The sequence below is a fragment of the Agelaius phoeniceus genome, chromosome 16 (assembly GCF_051311805.1).
Source record: "Agelaius phoeniceus isolate bAgePho1 chromosome 16, bAgePho1.hap1, whole genome shotgun sequence".
NCBI lineage: Eukaryota > Metazoa > Chordata > Aves > Passeriformes > Icteridae > Agelaius > Agelaius phoeniceus.
Genome location: NC_135280.1, coordinates 10279698 through 10298721, shown reverse-complemented (window position 1 = coordinate 10298721; position 19024 = coordinate 10279698). Strand labels below are relative to the sequence as shown.

Sequence of the window (19024 nt, the reverse complement as noted above, 5' to 3'; positions counted from 1 at the left end):
ATCTGCCTGCTGTAGTGTTGGTACCTGCTCCACCATGGTCCTGCAGAGAAATCTCTCCCTTTGCTAACTGTGTTTGCCCAGAGGAGTGAGCAGTGCTGCTGAAGGGCTCAGCAGTGCCCTGCAGCCCTGGCCTCCCTTCACAGACCTGAACAGAACAAACCTGACAGAGCCCCAAACAGCAAGGCTCATGGCATGTCCATGTTCTTTCTTTTGGAAGGGAGAAGAAATCTTTCTGGATATGTTTGAAGATGAATACAGGACTATGACAGTAAGTGAGATCTCTTCTGCCCTGGCAAATCCTCAAACCCAGATACAGCTCAGGAATAAGAAAAAGTGCTGATAGCTGCTGAGCACACTGGGGTCTTTATTGCTGGCAGTAGGATAACAAAATATAGGTGGTATTTTTGTCTCTGAGAAGTTGTGTCTGTACTTACATAAATTATTTATGTGAAACTTCACAGCTCTTTATTTAATAGAATTCCATTACTTAGAAAATTGAGTATAAAAAAATAGCTTCAGCCAACATTCATTGTCCCTAAATGGGACACTGGATTTATTTTTTTTCCCTTAACAATATGAAAATCTTCCTATACCTGTCTGAAGCTCAGCATGTTCTCTCTTTGGAGAAAGTTCCTTTTGGAGAGAAAAAGTTATGAGAAACTTCCTTGTGATTGAAGTAACAACAAATTTAAGTAAGAACTTGAAATCAAACTTGGCAGAATTTGGGTTTTAGTATTTGGGAAATATCTTTTCTGTAATCTTCTGGAGTTTTTCCTGTGTTTTATTTGTATGAAAACTTTGGCAGTGTGTTTGGGAACAATGAGAGGTTGCTTATAGTTAAATGAAAGATTGCATGTAAGCCCCTTAAATGAGACACTGTATTAAAAATTCTCAGAATTTTTAAATGCACAATGAGTTGTATTTGAAACCAGAGGCAAATGCTTGTTGTTCTGTACACTAACCAGTGCTGAAACATTTCTGCAGATGAAACCTATGAATGTAGAATACTTGATGATGGACGCCTCAATCTTGCTGCCCCCAACGGGGACACCTCTGACCGGGATTGACTTTGTGAAGAGGTTGCCTTGTGGAGATGTAGAAAGAACACGAAGAGTGAGTAACTGTTTTCCTTCCATCTGCTCCTGACAAAGTGATGCCAAAATCATTGAGCAATTCCAGGAATACAAATACTTTTCTTTGAAAACTGCTTGATTGGAAGCTTCATCCATAAAATCAGAAAAGCTTGCTGAAGACAGATCTGGGTAGAGTATATATAATAATTACCTGCCCCAGTGGAGAAGCTTTTTTCTGATTTCTTGTGTCTAGTCAACACAACGTGTTCTTGCACTGGGGTTTAAATTTTCAGACCATACAGAAAGCTACAAAGGCATTTTGATGACACTCAATCTATTGTCAGCTTCTGTTGTGATCTGCTATCTCAATTATATTCCTGTAGTAAGAATCTCCATGGAAGACTGGCTGGCTTTGTATTGCTCATATTTCTAGACATGGCAAAAAATTTAATTTTACTTGGGAGTTCATCTTGCCAAGGTAATTTGTGATAGAGATTTTAGAATGAAGAGAGAACCAGCAAAGTATCTATTTTTGTGACTGACACAATCTGTAGAGGTGATACTGACCTAAATGACAACATCCTCCTTTCCATTCTTGGTTAATCAGTTCTTGGCCCTTATCTGGGTGTGTCCTGGAAGCCTTGCACTGTCAGTAAATCTGAGATGTGGTTTTTTGCTTCAAGGGTACTTGAATATCCTTAGATAATACAATTATATAAATGCAAAGAAACTTAGAGAACAGCACTTCTCAAATAATGATTTTGTGCAGTAACATATTTCCAGCAATCTTCTGAGAATGTTTGTTTTCATTGCTTGTAAGCCATGCAGCTTTTGTCATCACAGCAAGTTGTTGGATAGAATACAGTGAATTATTTTGAAAAGTGTTATTCTTAGAAAGCAGGAATGCTTCCTGAAATTCTCTGAGGCATTCAACAGAAAGATACTTAGAAATGCACATTAGTGGGAAATGACTGTTCCAGGATTTTCATGTGCTAAATAAGGAATAGCTTAACTTCTCTTGGTGGAAATAAAAAAATCAATACAAATATTCCTGTAGATCCTTTGGGATGACAGGGATGATCAGGAATTCCCAGAATGATTCCTTGTTGGTGCTCCTTCCCCAGTCACATTGCACTCAGGGTTTGGTATCTCCTCATTTCCTGGGCTGCTGCCTTGCCCTGGCTGACGTGCCATGACAAAATGCTGGACTCAGGTACCCCTTGGGACATTGCTGCTGCCACTCAACCTGCTGAGGTTCTAAGGATGGTTTCAAATGGAACAAGATGTGATTCTGAGCATGCTCTGACACAATTAAAAAAAGTTCTTAAGTTTTATTTCACTAGCAAGTGAACTTTGATTGTATTATGAGTTCTTAGCTGTTAGGATCTTCCTTGCTATGGAAAGTCCCTGTAAGTGGCAGCTCTTCTCCTCTCTAACAACTTTAGGAGAAGCCCTCAAAAATCTCACTTTGTGAGAAGTTTTTGAATCACTAAGAACACTGTTTCTTGGGTATATAGTAAGATAGTGGTAGGTTTCCCTGCAAATTGCTGTTTCTTTACACATAGAACATGTATATAGATGAGGAAATCAGCATCATAGTGAATAATACTTTAATGTAGGTAGAAATCCATATTTATTCCAAGTTAACCAAAAAACCAAAAATCAGCCAAAAAAATTCGAGGCCACAGAACTTTTCTATTGTTTTGTTGAGATCTGATAAAATATGTTAGGCACAATATATTGAGATTGGTAACCAACAGTGGGCTGTCAGTATTATAGGAAGCACAGCACAGTTTCCATTTCATCTGATGTTCTTGTTCTTTTTATTTTTTTTGCAAAGGTTAAAGTTCTAATTTTATTTTCTACTCCTGTACTTTATTCTGCACTAAATGTGAATGCATGTTTGGAGATGAGTGTCATTAGTTTTATAGGAAATGAATGTGATAAAAATCAATGCAGTCTAGGTGGAAGAGGTTTGAGGGGGCAGATAAGTGAAAGCTGAGCGATGGTTGCCCTCCAAATTGAAAAAAACAAACCCAAACAAAAACCTTGTTGCGTTTAATATTTGGTTACCAAAAATGGCAAGATTTTCTTGTTCTTGATTGAATTTTGCAAATATTAAACGAAATATTGTGAATTCTTCTTGAAGCACTGGGTAGGGAAACTGCTTTATAGTAATCCTGTATAATTTCAGTAAATCCACAATACATTAGAGTGCAGTCTGCCTAAATGGGAGTGATCATCTGACATTCTAAAGTGACTCTGTTCTCATGAATTAAATAGTATTATCATCATATTTTTGTTAGATAGCCTTGATGTCCTTTGCTCCACATAATGACACTGCCCTGTTAAATTTCAACTGCATCCCAAAGCCATTGCTTTGGGGTCATTTCATGGAAGAACCTGATACATGGCTTCCCTCTCTTCATCCCTGTTCTGCCAGAAATTCCTGGAAGCACTGCCAGTAGAGAGCTCAAACACTCACAGTTCTACTTCACAGGAGCCACTGTTCTGTTGATTTTAAAAATAGAGGAGTGAAGAGTTTTCCCTAAAGCACTTTAGATTTGTTTTCCCTAGTACTTCCTGCAATCTGGGAGTTTCTGGGCACTGCAGCTGCTCATGAATTCAATGCTGTTACTGTAAAGCAGCAGTTAATTTGCAGTACACCACAGAATTACTGTGTAGGAAACTCTTAAAAAGCAGAACACCGGAAGTAATAAAAAATGATTTTTCATTTGCTGTACTGAAAATGCAGTTCTTGTAGGGAAAGAGGATTATAAATGGGGCCTTTCAAAATGTGGCTAATAAAATGATTGTTCTTTGACACTTTGGGTCTTTGCATACCATATGTCATGAATTTGTAAATCAAAACTAGCATATTCATTTCACAGAGCAGCTGTTGAAAGTTTCTTGGGATTGTTGCAGCTTTCAGAATGCTTTGCCCTGATGAAGACCTTCTGAGAATATAAATTAAGTGCTCTGAGAAAGTTACATGTGGCTAGTTTTAGTGAGAACAGCAAATTAAAATGCAGAAATCCCCTCTGTTTCTCTCTTAACTTGTAAACATGTTAGCTAGACTTGGCCAGAAAAGTTATTACTGTTTTAAGTTCCAAATGTGAGAGTCTCTGAAGGTTGGTTGTGTAGATGTCTGTAGCATAGAAGTATTTCAAATACAATCAGTCTTAAATAATGATTAAATAAAAATATTCCAAGATTGTTTTTGCTTAAACAGCTCCTGTAATTGCTTCCCTATCAGTCACAATCTAAGTGTGCCAATGAGACAAAGGCTCTGCTGCTTCTACTTCACTGAAAATAAATGGCATGTTTCAGCTTCTTTCGTGTCTCCTTTTTAACTAAGTTGGAAATTACATTCTACTTTTCCAATGTAAAAGCTATTAAAATTTTAATTTCAATTTTAAATATAATAAAAAGATTTACTGCTGGACAGCAAACTTGGGAGTTACAAACATATACTTTGGCTTTTATAAGATTCTGTTAAAATATGTAGTACTGGGTGTAAAAATATTCTGATGATCTTTTCTTTCATTTCTCAAGGCAATCAGAGTTTTCTTTATGCTCCGTTCACTGTCCCTGCACCTGCAAGGTGAGCTGGAAACTCAGTTACCACTCACAAGGGAGGGAGATCTGATCAAGGCAGATGATGTTCTGGATTTGAGTAAGTAGCCCCTTAATTTCCTAAATAGTCTGATACAAAAATTACTGACTTTTTTTCCTCCTAAACTGCTTGTTACTGCTGTTCTTACTTAAACTACCTGAATTGAAGTAGCCCAGTGTTGAGGTTCCACTGTGTGTTGCAGCATAAAAATGTATTTTGCAGTTGGAATCTTTGCCCAAACAAGAGAGACAGGAGAATATCAAGGAGAATATCAGCATTTTGGCACAAAGCACACAGGATGCACATGATTGCATAGGTGCCATACCTTGGGAGGAGGCTGTGCAGTGGGCAAAGCATGACCTAAAAAATGACATTTGTGTGTCTTTTTTAAATATCACTTTGGAAGTGTGGTTGATTTAACAAGTTTTCCTCAATCTGTATTAATACAAGGCTTTTAAAATTCTTGGGAACATTAAGATGCCTTCAGTGTTTATGCTTGTTTGTATACAAATCCTTTTAAGAGGGCAGTAGAGGTTAAGCTGATCCAGTAATAGTTTCAGCTACTGTTTTGATTTGGAAAAATCCCACAAAACTATATCAAAATAGCTCTTTTTTTCCTTTTGCCTGAATGTAATGATGATGTTTTATGTGAGCTTGATGAGGGAGATTCAAGTTTCTTGTAAAGAAGCATTTTTAATATTTTGATGCACATATGTTAAATGCGAACCTTTAGATGTAGTTACAAGGTTGTCACCAGTTTATATTAATATATATAAATGTATGAACAGAGAGTCAGGTAATTCCACAAAAAGTTCATTCCATACTGCTGGATATGCTGTCACCAGAATTACAGCTACTATTACTTTGCAGTGTTTTCTACTGTCAGTAGTTTTGAAGCAATTGCATATTTTGTGATAACTGTCTCACTTAGACTGCCTGTGAGGCTGGAGGTGTTTTCAGTCTTGTTGAGCAGCTCACTGTGGGAAGTCACTGGCAGCTCAAATTAACAGCCTCAGTGCTTGCTTTCAGGTGGTAACAGCATTCTGTTATTTAATGTTTTAAATGCCATGGCCAAGAGGTAAATGAGGATACATTTAAAGCTGTTATTTCTTTGCTGAAACAGAAAAAAGTAACATTATAGTTAAGTTTCTTTGCATACTTGGCAGACAGAGTGAGCAGGCTCTAAAAGGCCGTCACAGTCAACATTTTTTAAAAATATTTCAGAAAAGTTTATGATGGAATAATTGAGGTTGTAAGGAACTTCAGTAGATCATCCAGTCCAACCCCCCTGCTCAGAGCGTTGTCAGCTAAAAAAGGTGTCCAGGACAGTTTGTCATATTTGTGGCAAAGAGAGTAACCCAGAGTGTGGTACAGGTGTATAAAGGGACACATCTCTAACTTGAACTAAATGTACTTCGTGGGAACAAGGTGGATTCCTGACTGCTTGGTTTCTTGTTTAGTAGAGCTGGATATCATCCCAGAAGGGCTGCCTGCTGTTGGGAACAGTTCTTCCTGTGAAGTGGGGGGTGCTGCGTTCACCATCTCCAGCCTAATGCTTATCTTGGGCTGCCAGCTGTGCATACAAAGGGCTAAAAGTTTTCTGTAAGAGCTTTTAATGTCTGCAGATAATTTCTGGAATTGGAATGACTGGAAATTATAAAATCATTAAAGATCAAGCCCCAAGGCAGATCAGGTGCATTTAGACCACATCGAGTAGCTGTTACATTCATAAAGATTTCTTGCAATACAGTCTTTTCAGGCAAATATTTTTATAAACACAGACAACTATTTTCCCTTAATTTACATCTTCAGCACTGCAAGCAGCTGAGGTCTATGAACTCTCCTTCCTTTGCTGTATTTCCTAAAACTTGGGTTTTTCTTGGAGAAAGTTCACAAAAATTTTGGATCCAAGTAATGAAGGTGTTGTGTCCAAACTGGTTACAAGCTTCATTTTGCATGAGGAGAAATTAGCCATTGCTGTTAATCTCAGAAGAGGCACTCCAGTTCCCTGCAGCAGTGTCACACCAGGAAGCCATTCAGCCTGGTTCACTGTACTCAGACCAAATTTGAATAGTACTGAAGTTTACTGGGCTTGATATTTTCATCTGAATGTGGCTGGGTATCTCTGGCTGTTTCATAGCATAGCTGTAAGTATTCTTATACCAGTTCACTGAAAATGTGTTTAACCACACTTTCTCTTCTGTTTTTGTCATCAAGGATGACAGTTTGACTCTTCAGCAGCTGTGAACTAGAAACAGTCATGTAAATGGACTACATTCAGTTGTATAGACTCAAAGGATTCCTGTAACAGTTGCCTAGTAAATGAGTAACTTTCCTTTCTATTTCATTTCAAGACTTACAGTAATGCTTTACATCAAGGTGTTGTCAGGTCTAAAATAAAAACTTTCTGTTCTGGAAGGCATTCTGCCCTTTGAGTTCCTGAAGTAGGGCAGTTGAATTTGTACAGCAGGTATTTTAACCTGCTTACTGTTGCACTAAAAACTTTGCAAATACTGGTCAAAAACTAGTATTTGAGAACTCCACAGCTCTACTTGGTGGCTTGTTAGTTGAGAATCTCCCAAAAGAGTCATCAGCCTGACATCTCCTGTTTGAAGGAGTCCCAATCCAAGCACTTTGTGTCTTGAGAAGAACAGGACTGCTCCAGGAATTCAAGTCAACTGAAATAACTATGTTGATGGATTAATTTGGTTAAAGAATAAAAGAGGCAAGAAATAAAGCATACCAAAATAAGAAATATCCAGTTCTGCCTGGTGTCTCAGCTCCTTCTCTAAACAGGAATAAATCCTCCACAGCTTCTTACAGTAATATTTGCCAATCCTTTATGGATTTCTTGATCCTTCCAGGGCTGTGAGAAGGTTAATGCAATCAATCCTCATGTTAACTGAATCATGTCCTGCATGTATTGCATTTATTGATTAAACTTGTTCTCTCAAATTTCAAAAGCTGACAGTAGATTCACACTGGTTAGCATTAATTATCCTCTTAATTGTGTTAGGGTTCTATATTTCATGCCTTTCTTTCCTACCACCCAATGAATTTTGAATGGATCCTGCTGGTAAAGGGTAATTGGTAGATTCACAGTAATGTTAGTTGGAAAGGATCTCTCACTTGTGTTGTGGGGGGTTTTTTGTGGGGAAGATGAAGTTGGTTTGATTTTTGAAGCCTGAAAACCTTTGGTGATGTAAATTCCACAACATCTCTAGGTAACCTGCTGCACAAAAGAATTTCTTCCACCTCCTGACCATAATTTATGGCTGTTGTCTATAGTTATATGACCTGCCACTGTGAAGAGCTGTACACATCCACTTGTAATTTATCTTCCAGATGTTTCTAGTATGAAAAATAGTGTTAAATGCTTGTTTAGATGTTTGGATGAGTAAATAAGTTCTACTGTTTGCATTGCCTTCACAATATTATACTTGCTGTAAGTTGTACTAGATGAGAGAGAGGAAAAGACCTGTGTGCATCAAAGATATGAGTGAAAGTATCAGTATGAAGCAAAGGAAAAAGCAACTTCTAGTAGAGTTAGCAGAGCTCTGCCACGGGTTGGCACTGCCAGTTTAGGGGTTGCTTGGTAGATTTCAGCTGGTGTGAAGAGGGTGATTTAGTCCCTTTTCATTAATAATGGGTTTGAACTGGAACAAGGCAGTGAGGAAATGGCAGAGAATGTATTTTGGGGGTTGTTGGAGGGGTTTCTGGAGTAAGAGAGACTATGTTTGTTCAATATAAGTCAATGAAATATCAAACATTGTCAAAACACTGCTACAATTTACCTGAAGAGTCCAAATAATCTTGAAATTGAAGTGTGTCCAAGAGCCAGCATAGGTTTCAAACCTGTAGAAAAGTAGCTTGTGTCAGGAGACAAAGTTTGTAACAAGGTAGAAGTAACGGCCTGCAGTGGTGTTGGGTCTGGCTGGGGTTGTTAACAATATTTCTGGAGACTTCACATAGTGAGAGAAATCAGCACTGTTGCAATTTCAACCCTGAGATGGAGTTTTTTCTGAAAGGTAATGAAGGTGGTAAGAGAAAGCAAGGTGTATATAGTACCCATCTTATATTTAACTTGTATGTCTGAACCACTGTTGGTAAAATCTCTCCTGCCCTTTCTATGTAACTATGATAGGGAAGTTAAAATATCTATTAAAAATATGAATAGAAGCTTTAACCATGTGTTGGCAAGGTTGTTATATTTTTATATGTTAACATTTTCTGTTATGTAAAATACCCACACCCCACAATCCTCAACTTCAGTGTTCTGTAATCTTTTTCCTTCCTTCCTTCCTTCCTTCCTTCAGATAACAGTGATCTGATTGCTTGTACAGTTGTCACAAAGGATGGGGGTCAAGTCCAAAGATTCCTGGCTGTGGATATTTACCAGATGAGTTTGGTCGAACCAGATGTTGCCAGACTTGGATGGGGAGTAGTTAAGTTTGCAGGCCTTCTGCAGGTAAGGGAAGTTGTAGTTTGGGTGGCCAGCTTTTCTGAGCTGAAAATCTACATTTTATGTTGGATAAATAGTAATACCAGTATAAGCTTATATATTTAAGCTCTGTACCATGCTTCCTTGTTTCTTTGGTCTTTTTTCTGCTTCCTGCCTTTTAAAACAATTCTGATTTTCTGAAGAAGTTTACTTAGGTAACCAGAGACAGTTGCTGGTGGGGTAACTTCCTTAACATCTGTTGGGCTGTGCTCATTTGAACCCTGAAGTCACATCTGGTTAGGATTGTGTTCCAAGCACTTTACTCAAGTAGCACATTAATGAACTCACTTAGAGTTCTGATTTTCCTACACAGGTAGAGACAGTGACAGGTTGTAATTTCAAAATGACCTGTGCTTATCTAAGGAAGTTTTTCTCATTTGTCTCTTTCTTGCCTTAACCATTGCTATTTGTATTTCCTGAAAATTTGCTGTCCTCAAATAATTTAACTCAATCTCTATGAATACTGATTTCTGAAGAAGTAAATCCAAGTTGTACAACTTGCAGAGTCTGGTTTGGTTTTATAATGCTGGGTTTTTTAACACAGAAACTGTCTTAGTAAGAGCTTGAATGGGACATTCTCATAGTATTTTCTTTCAATGTTAATATTTAATCTGTAGTTTAGAAAAGCTTACTTTTTCTTTAACTATTTGCATTCTGCTTCTCTTTAGGATATGCAGGTGACTGGAGTGGAGGATGACAGCAGAGCCCTGAACATAATCATTCACAAGCCTGCCTCCAGCCCTCACTCGAAGCCCTTCCCCATCCTGCAGGCCACGTTCATCTTTGCCGATCACATTCGCTGCATCATCGCCAAGCAGCGCCTGGCCAAAGGCCGCATCCAGGCCCGGCGCACCAAAATGCAGAGAATAGCAGGTGGGTGCTGTCCTGGAATGGCTCTGGGAGACAGCACTTGCCTGTCATTGCAGGTCACTCTGTAATGTCAGGCTGAGGCACACTGAGGAGTGGTGGGCCACAGAAGGCTCTAAATCAGGGCTGAGTTTCCAAGGAATAGATTTAGTTTCATATTTAATTTTGAATTTATAAAGTGGATATGTCACACTTTTAAGCCTTGCTTCGTGTAAAAAAATTTAAAGCAAGTATGAGGATATTACTACTTGATATTAAAAATTTTAGGTTGAATGTAATGCAAAGGCATTTATTTTCCATTTGAAAGCTGATTGTCTCTTTAAATGGCTTTCTGCAATGTTCTCTTGTAACTAATGAATTACTTTATTTCTGCAGGGAAAAGCAAAAGGGGTTTTTTTATTGTTAATAACTCCCATGTTTTTTTAGTGCAAGGGGCTTCCTGTAATTCTGGGGTTTTTTTCTTCTCCACTGAAATTTTGAGGTTCCTCTAGTGTGACTGTGGTATGGACAGCAATGTAGAAAAGGTTGCCAGAAGCACTGGCTCTTTAGTTTGTCAGTGCATTTGTAACCATAATTAAGAGGCAAATGCAAGCAAGTTATATTAAAATCTGGTTTAGTCTTAGGTCCTGAACAAACTATCAATTTTCTTGTCACCTCTTTTTCCTTTTATGTATTTGAGTAACAAAAACTATCAATTGTGATTAAACATAGCTCTCCTGGATCTTCCTGTTCAGCCTTCAACTGAAGTTATGGGTTTTGGACACAGCTCTGGAGCTGCAGCCCAGCACCTCCCATTTAGATTCTACGACCAGTCCCGGCGTGGGAGCAGTGACCCGACAGTGCAGCGCTCTGTCTTTGCATCTGTTGACAAAGTCCCAGGTAAGATTAGCATTCATTAACAAGCAGGTTTTGCTTTGGCAATTCTATCTGCAGAAACTGTACTGTAACTTGTACAAGCAGTGAAAAGCTTATTGTGGTGTGTTCCTGAGCAAACAGCTCCAGGATGAGGCTTGTGGCAAAATTTACTCTTGAGAGAAACAAATAATACCTGGGTGTGTATTCTGGGTACGTTGTGAGCAATACTTCCATGGCAGTTTCCCCAGATGTCTTAATACCTTGCCTTCCTTACAAATCCAGTTAGTTTAAATCATGCTTTGCATACTCAGTATTTATGCAACACATCTGGATCTTCCTGTTCAGCCTTCAGCTGAAGTTACAGGTTTTGGACACAGCTCTGGAGCTGCAGCCCAGCACCTCCCATTTAGATTCTCTGACCAGTCCGAGTGAGCTGTGTGTATTTCTTCCTTTAGTTTGGTTATGAATGTTTTCATGTTGGATTGTGAGAACAGCTGGAATGCTGTGCACTGCCTCATTTCCTTCAGAATGAGCAAGACAGAAAAGGGCCACAGCTACTCCTAAAAAACATTAGCTTGGAACTGGGATTAAAGGAATGATTCTAAACCAATGAGCTCTTTGCTTTTTTATCTCTTTATTGTCTGTTTCACAAATTGACTTCTCTGCAGAAATTCTTTTCCAGGTGATGTTTTTCCTTTTGGGTTGAGTAATTTTAAAGGGAAATCTCATACTGCTTGAAAGTACTTAATTATGCTGTATTATACAAAAGATTTCATTACCACTTGCTGCCAGTCATTTCACAGAACTCAGCATTTCTCTTTAAATGTGATTCAGAATTCAAATACACAGAATTCAAATTACTTAGAACGCAGATGTTTTACTGCTTTAGAATTGGAGCTCAGTTACCTGAGACCTGACTGGGGAACAGAAATTATAAAACCATAGGTATTGTCAGTCAGGTGTTTCAGAGACAAGTGTATATTGTGTGAGGGGAGTGTTTTCCTTATTTGACCAGACTTCCATGGAAAAGGTGTGGTTGTAAAGAGTCCACTGTTACTGTTTCAGCTTTCTCAAAGGAGAGTGCACTTGTGTTCCTAACTAATGACTTCATCTACTAATTTGAAGGGGAATACTAGGGATGATGCAACATAGTCGTTTGTTCAAGCAATGACATCCTTTATTTGAATCCAGGAAATGTTGACTTCCACTTGCAGATCCAGAGGGAAAAGTATTTTGAAGCTTTTATTTGATACAAGGGATAAGAAATGAGGCACACAACTTGACGTATTTCAAGTACAGCATCTTTGAAATGCATTTTATGACAGGTAGCAATATAATAAAAATTGATTAATTTCCTGTTTTTACATCTGATTACTAAACCAGTATCAAATGCGGGTTTGTTATCTTATCGTCGCTGAGGAATGAATAAGCTTTCCTTGTTCCTAGTGATTTTTATAGGAATCTGTTTGTGCTTATCCCTTAATCAGGCTTCCAAGGGTTTTTACTTCAAGAGGAGAACTTTGTGGCTTTGAAAAACTACTAAACAGTTGCAGTTAAATTACTGGCTTCATGTATTAATTTCTTAACTGTTACAGCTCCAGTGTTTGAGTTCTGCAGAGCTCGCACAGTCAGTTAATTTGGTTGTACTTTTAATACTCAAATTATGCTTTCCCTTGGTGATGATGTCCTTTGTAGATTTAAAGCAGAGTTGTTTTTCTGGCAACATTTTTAGAAGACTAATTACTACTTTTGTTAGGACTGTATTGGCTGTCAGTGCTGTACATCCAGCATGGTTTTTAAGAAATTAACAATCACAAAAATATTCTCATTCCTCCTGCAAGTTTCAGTTTGTGAACTTTGATACAGCTATTGAATCAGTTCCCTAATTCCTATTGTCAATGGATTTAGAATTTTCAAGAACACTCATTGTAGTTGTGTGGTTCAGTTTCTCTCATGGTGCCTGTATAAAGCTCTGCATATATCACTAGAGAGCCTGCAGTTGCCTCCTGTGTTCCCTTATTGTTGTCAAACTGGGCTTCATTTTCCTTCATTGTTCCACAGTGCAAAGTTAAAATCTTGGTGTCTGGGGGAAAGAGGATGAGGATTGTCATAGCTTGAAACTGGATTTTGTGCAGGACAAATGAAGGGTGATGAGAATGTCACAGACCATGCTTCAGAACATCTCCCTGAACACAGTGAGAAGGGCAGGGACATGCTGTGGTTATCTCCTGCTGGACTGGACAGTTCTCAGCAGGGAACAACGTAAGCAAAATCCCTCACTTGATCAATTTTATCGTCATGAAGTCATGTCTATGAGTATACTCCAAGGTCTATTTTAAGTTTCTGACCTTTGCTAGAATGTTAGTGCATTTTAGGGATAGTGTAGCTGGCTGGACTGTTCACCATCTCATCTATTAGCTATGTATGAACATATTGTACTTCTGAAGCAATCTATGTAAATAAAGAACACTCTTTTTAAAGAAACCAGCAGATTTGGTAGGAGCCCTGTGAACAAAGGTCTTCTATTGAAAGTAAATAAATGATGACTTCCTCTTCAAGCAAACTCAAGAATTAGTTTCAAGTATCAGCTCTATTCTGAGATTTATACGCCCCGCGTGTCTTAAGGGAAATGTTAACGATTTCCAGCAAAAGGTACATCTAAATATTTTAACAACTGTGGTTGCTTACCTACTAAGTAAATTTATTTTGAAAAGCAAAAGATTCAAAAATCAATAGATTTCTCTTACTATTTTATTCATTGTTAATATCTTAGTAGATGATAATAAGGTTTTGAGAAGAAAAAAGTAGGAGAAAAACTTGTTAACATTAGCATGGCGAGCAAGTTATAACCATCTTCATTTTAAAGTCTGAAGGGAAAAAAATCATCCCTAGGTTTGGAACCCTTTGTGTAATATGAACTAACATTCCTGTCATTATCAGATTAACTTCCTAACTGTTATTTTGCTTCCTGTAGCTATGATTAATTCTGTTCACATTTTCTTTGCAGGTATTTCCTATGGAAGTTTCCTGATTAGAATTTTTTTTCTTGGTCAGTAGTTTCCCAGTTACAGTATTTTGAATTATTTAGGCTTACCTTTCCTTCCTATCTAAATTAGCTTCCGTTAGCACACTTAAAATTCTTCCTTTGCAGTTATCTGAGGAGAAAAAATATGTTGAGGTCATTTTGAAGCAAATGCTCCTATGTAAGGACATGAATCCGTGAGTGCTGTTTTGCAGAAGCTTTGGGCTGGCAATCCTGCTAAATCAGACCAGTTTTCCCTGTGACAGTCATGGGAGACCTTGTTTACTGTTTTCTGCTGTTCTGGTGAGGGTGGAAGGTTTCTTCTCCCTTGAAGTGCAAACTCTGTGGATATGGAATGCTTTATCCACAGGTGCAGCTTTTACCAGCACTGTAAGGGAAGCTAAATATCTTGATGTAAGCTCTTCTCTACCAGGGGCTTTAGGAACTGTTCTAATTTCATTCACATTAGCAGTTGGCTTTGCCTCACTTCTGTGGTCGCAAGTCCACTGGTTATTCCTTGTTTCCCCATCCTAACTGATATTTCAAACTATGAACTGTGTATGAAAAACCTAATGTACATTTTCTGTGATTAAAAACTATAGTGCTCAGGGCCAGTGGTACATATGGAAGTCTCTCACATTTGAGGTGGTTCAGTTTCGGGTTAACTTTTTGCAGACTCTCAGGAGCCACTGTGTAAACTCAGTTTAACTTACCTAAATGATTGTAGGTCGATCAGTTTGGTTTCTGAAATAAAATGTGTGGATTTATTTACATTTATAGGACAATTAGCTCCTTCCAAATACTTTGTTTTTCACTGGAAGAGATCTCTCCTGCCTTGGAAGTGATTTAGTTCTTTCAAGTGGTGTTCATCTTGAACATAATGAATGTCATTTAACTTGGTAAAAATAACATTTAGATACCTATCTAAAGCTATGCTGCAGTGCTACAGAAATTCAGGTGGCATTGTGTTTCTGCAAGTGGTTTTGAGTCTAATTCTTGGGTAAGCGTGGGAGGTAGAATGTAGGAGGTGGGATTACAGATCAAGTCAGATTATTAACAGGACAGATGTTTGTGAGCTTTCTTCTGTGCTTTCATCACTGTTGTTTTCACTTGTAGCACAGCCTGTCTGTGTGTTGCTGCTAACAGCATTTTCCTGACTTGGTATATCTACGTCTCAGAGCTTTCAGAGCTTCTTGTAACATGTCCATTTCAACTGAGTTCTGGGTGGTTGCATCCTGTATGGCACCAGCACCTTCCCTATATAGGAGATTCTCTGAGTGAACCATCCATCCACTGCCAAGGGAGATTCCCTGTATAAAAGGATAAAGAAGTGTGTGCTGTGTTTTCAGTCTTACCTGATTGTCAGATACTTTCTCTTTCAGTGTTGACTGTTCAGTGAAGGTAGCAACTAGATTATTGTTAGGTGTTTTGTAGTCCACATTGTGGCTACTTTCAGTAATTCACAGGACCGCCAAAAAAACTTCTGCATTAGCACTTTCCCACGGGAGAGAGGGAGGAGAGCTGCAGAAGCAGAAACGTGGTGTACCTTGTACCTCACCTGACCTACAGCCCATGCTGAAGGCGCTTCTTTTGCTGTGAGAAGTGCATCAACTTCTGAAAAGCTGTTTGCTAGCAAAACCTGAAGAGTGGCTATAGGTGTGTACTTATAGAAGGAGAAAGGAATGAATGCAAGGTGGTTAGGAAAGAAAAGGATGCTACACTGCAAAGAGATTGAAGAAGTATTACACTAGAAGCCAGAAAATGACTCATCTAAGAAGTGCTTTCGGACACTGTATAGACCTTTCCAGTCTTCAGACTGGAAAAAATTTAGTTTGTGAGAGGCTGGATGAAATTGAATGCCAGCATTAGATGTGATTGATTAAAATTTTCTGAAGTTATGTCTAGTAAAAAATGTAGGTCTTCTATCCAAGAGGGTTTTTTGTTCACTTTTGACTAAATTATTTTCCTTATCATGTTACGGTCTGTGATCTGTGAATATATTGACTATATCAAAAATTGGAAAGTTTTGATATGTTTTGACTGTTGTGCAATCTCTAAGTTTTAAAATGCTTTGAATCCCTTAAACTCTCTTTCCTTATTCATTGATCAGCACTTGTAGGCTGTTTTCAGTAAGGTACATTCAGACTTTTCTGGTTTCCAGGATGAAGGTGAGAGAGGGCACATCCTCTGGGACACTACATGAGGTCGGCACCACCTTGATACAGGATTTGCTTTTACCCTTTCCCAGTTTGTTCAACAGCTTAACTCTTTTAAAATTGATATTTAACTTGTAAACTTCACTGTCCTGTTTTGCAGGCTTTGCTGTAGCCCAGTGCATAAATCAGCACAATCCATCCCCACTCTCGTCACCGTCCCCTTCCAGTGGCAGTGGCAGCACAGGGCGCTGTGACTCAGTGACTGCAAGCTCAACGTCCACTCCTTCTGCTGCTCAGAGCCCAGCAGGTATTCACTCACACCTTCAGCCTAGGCACTAAGGGATACAGAGCAGTTCATTGTAGAATTAAGTTGCTGTGTTATTGGATTCAAAGAGTAGGGCTTTATGGTTTTAGATCACTTAATCAACTAAGCCAATTAAAAGTAAATTGTAGTATAAATTGCAGTGATCTCTTCAGCTTTCTGGAGCTCTAAATACTTGGCTTCTTTCAGTAGAGACTTTAAGTACTGGTGAAATAATGTCCTGCTTGCTGACTTCTCTCCTAGCACAAACAGTTTAGAATGTTGAGGTTTTTTTTTTTTTTTGTCAGTGGTTTGTTTTAACTGAAGTATTGCTTTGAATAAATCTGTAATATACACTGTTAGCCTTCCACCATAGGGAGGGATAAGTTGATTTATACATGAAGAACCTTTTTTTGAACTGGGTGGCATTTGCTTTTGTGTGTTTATCTGATCCTCAGGGTAATTTATAACAATGGGCCAAATATGAAATATTTGAAAATAATTATTTAGGATGTTAATATTGTAAAGTTTTTGCAATAACACTCTTGTGGCTGAACACCTCCACATTTCAGGAGGCTGTTTCATTGGTGCAGAAGAGGCTGCAATATAAATAGACTGACAGTGTAACTTTCACAAATGTAGGTTGCATGTGTTTGCATTGGTCAGTATATTTAGTGGGTGTGCTTAAACTGGAACTCCTTTTTGCATTGTTCCTCCCTTTTATGTAGTATTTGTAGAGAATCTTGTAGCAGTGTCTGTTCTGAGTGCAAATTGTGTGAGGCAAAGCCTGAGGCTGGAGACTAGACAAGGGTGCATCCTGAAATGCTTTCATGCTAGAAGTGACCTAGTTTACCTCATTTTGGTTATAAAACAATAGAGATAACTTGATTCTCGAGACCTTTTCAAGTAAGCCCTCATTTTAATGGTCACTTACAATGTTGATCATTCCTTGAGAGGGTTGTTCTGGCTACCCCTTCTAAGAGATGCCATTTTGCCTTTATTTGGAAGGCCCATCTATATCTAAAATTTGTTGCAGTCCTACAGGAAATGATGCAACTTTTTTAGGTATTGAGTTCTTTTAGGTTTCACTGAACAGTGTCAGCAGACCAATGTGCATTATATGTTTAAAGTTAGTCTCCCTGCAAGAAATACTGCTGGAAAGGGTAATGAAAGGGTGCTGAGGAAATTAAGGAACAATAAATATTTAAAGCATTCTAGCAGCCAAACTCTAGATTAAAAAGCATCTATTACCTTGAGAGACTAACATATGGTCAAAATAGTCCTGCAATATGTAATTTCAGAATAAAAGTTGGGGTTTTTTTATATACCATCTATTAAAAAATTTATTTTCTCTGTTGCCAAGTGATTGCTGTTACCCAGTCTCTTCATGGCCCAGGTAATATGTAGTCATTGCACAGAGAAGTGCTGTCATTTGTCAGAACCCTCAGGCTGGATTTGCACTACAAGAAAACATCAATTTGATGACATGTTTCTCCTTAGCAGTGTAAAAAGGCTCATGTACAGTGTCCTCTGCTGTATTTGAATCCTCTATGGTCAGAAAGAGAAATGCAGCTACAGGTTCTTACCAAGAGTATCTAAGAGAAAACTGTGGTAAAGGAAATGAAAATAAAGAATCTGTAATATTTCTGTAGGTATAAGCTAGTTCACAAAAATATCAAGCAAGACTATGCTTTGTTTCAGACTGAGGGCTTTCAAGCACACATAATCTGGCTTCTATGAAAAAATGCATAGATCCAGAACATACAATTACTCATCAAGTATAAAAAGATAGTGAATTATTGAAGTATCATCACAGACTGTAGTTAACAAAATTGCAGTCTGCTTACACAATATGTTGGCATTTGTGTAACATAAAATTGCATTTTAAAAAGCTTGATGACAGGAGGCTGCTCATTGATTTCCAAAAAAAGCCAAAAACAAGCAACAATAAACACCAAACTCTTCTCTACCCTCCTCACCCCTGAAAATAAAGATAAAAATAATGAAAAAAACCCAGACCAAAACCAGAGGAAAAGTATTTTGGAGTGCCTGATTTCAGTATGCACTTTACCAGTTAGGTTGCATGAACTGCCCACCTCGACCTTCATTGTGACTTAATCATAAAGGATGTGCAAAATGTCACGTGTCGTGCAGGAAAAATGGCTTTGGGTGTGCTTTGATTATTTTTTTTATGTGATGCTCTAGCAAATGTGGCTGTGAGGGTCCAATTCTGGTTCCTACCACTGGGCTCAGTCCCCTTCAGCCAAGTCAGAGGGAATGAACCTGACAATGTGCATCAGCTGCTCCAGTCCCAAATCAGAACTTGCACTAACCTGCTGCAGGGATGACTTTGGTTCTCCTCAGAGGGCAGTTACAGAGAGGAAGACAGTGGCTTTATGTGCATGAGCAGGTATTTGATTGCAGTAGGATAATGCACAGTTGGTACTGAGGTGCATGCATGTGGCTTAGGGATTTTGCTGGACCATATTTGCTCTGGCCTTCAGGACCAAGAATCCCTGCCGTGTATGTGGCTGTTCAAAGGACCAGAGGTCAGGTCAGACTAATATGTTGGCTGTTAGTGTTGGAAGTGTATTTGGTGCATAGCTGCAGCATATCTAATAGTTTCATTTCTT

The 19024-nt window shown here is 38.4% G+C and overlaps 1 protein-coding gene across 9 annotated transcripts in view; it reads left to right on the top strand.

Moving 5' to 3' along the window:
* CLEC16A (C-type lectin domain containing 16A) overlaps positions 1-19024 on the top strand; it is a 59710-nt gene that overhangs the window by 29001 nt on the left and 11685 nt on the right. For 5 of the 9 annotated variants that reach the window (XR_013184520.1, XM_077187179.1, XM_077187177.1 and 2 more), the window contains 7 exons: positions 215-268; positions 985-1113; positions 4629-4749; positions 9006-9157; positions 9859-10063; positions 10769-10936; positions 16251-16397. Coding sequence is in view for 8 of the 9 variants with exons in the window: in XM_077187179.1 (XP_077043294.1) it covers positions 215-268; positions 985-1113; positions 4629-4749; positions 9006-9157; positions 9859-10063; positions 10769-10936; positions 16251-16397 (976 nt within the window). In the remaining variant the exon portion in view is untranslated. Of the gene's footprint in view, positions 1-214; positions 269-984; positions 1114-4628; positions 4750-9005; positions 9158-9858; positions 10064-10768; positions 10937-16250; positions 16398-19024 lie in introns of those variants that run through there. The other 4 variants (XM_054644040.2, XM_054644041.2, XM_054644035.2 and 1 more) reach the window with 2 other exon arrangements.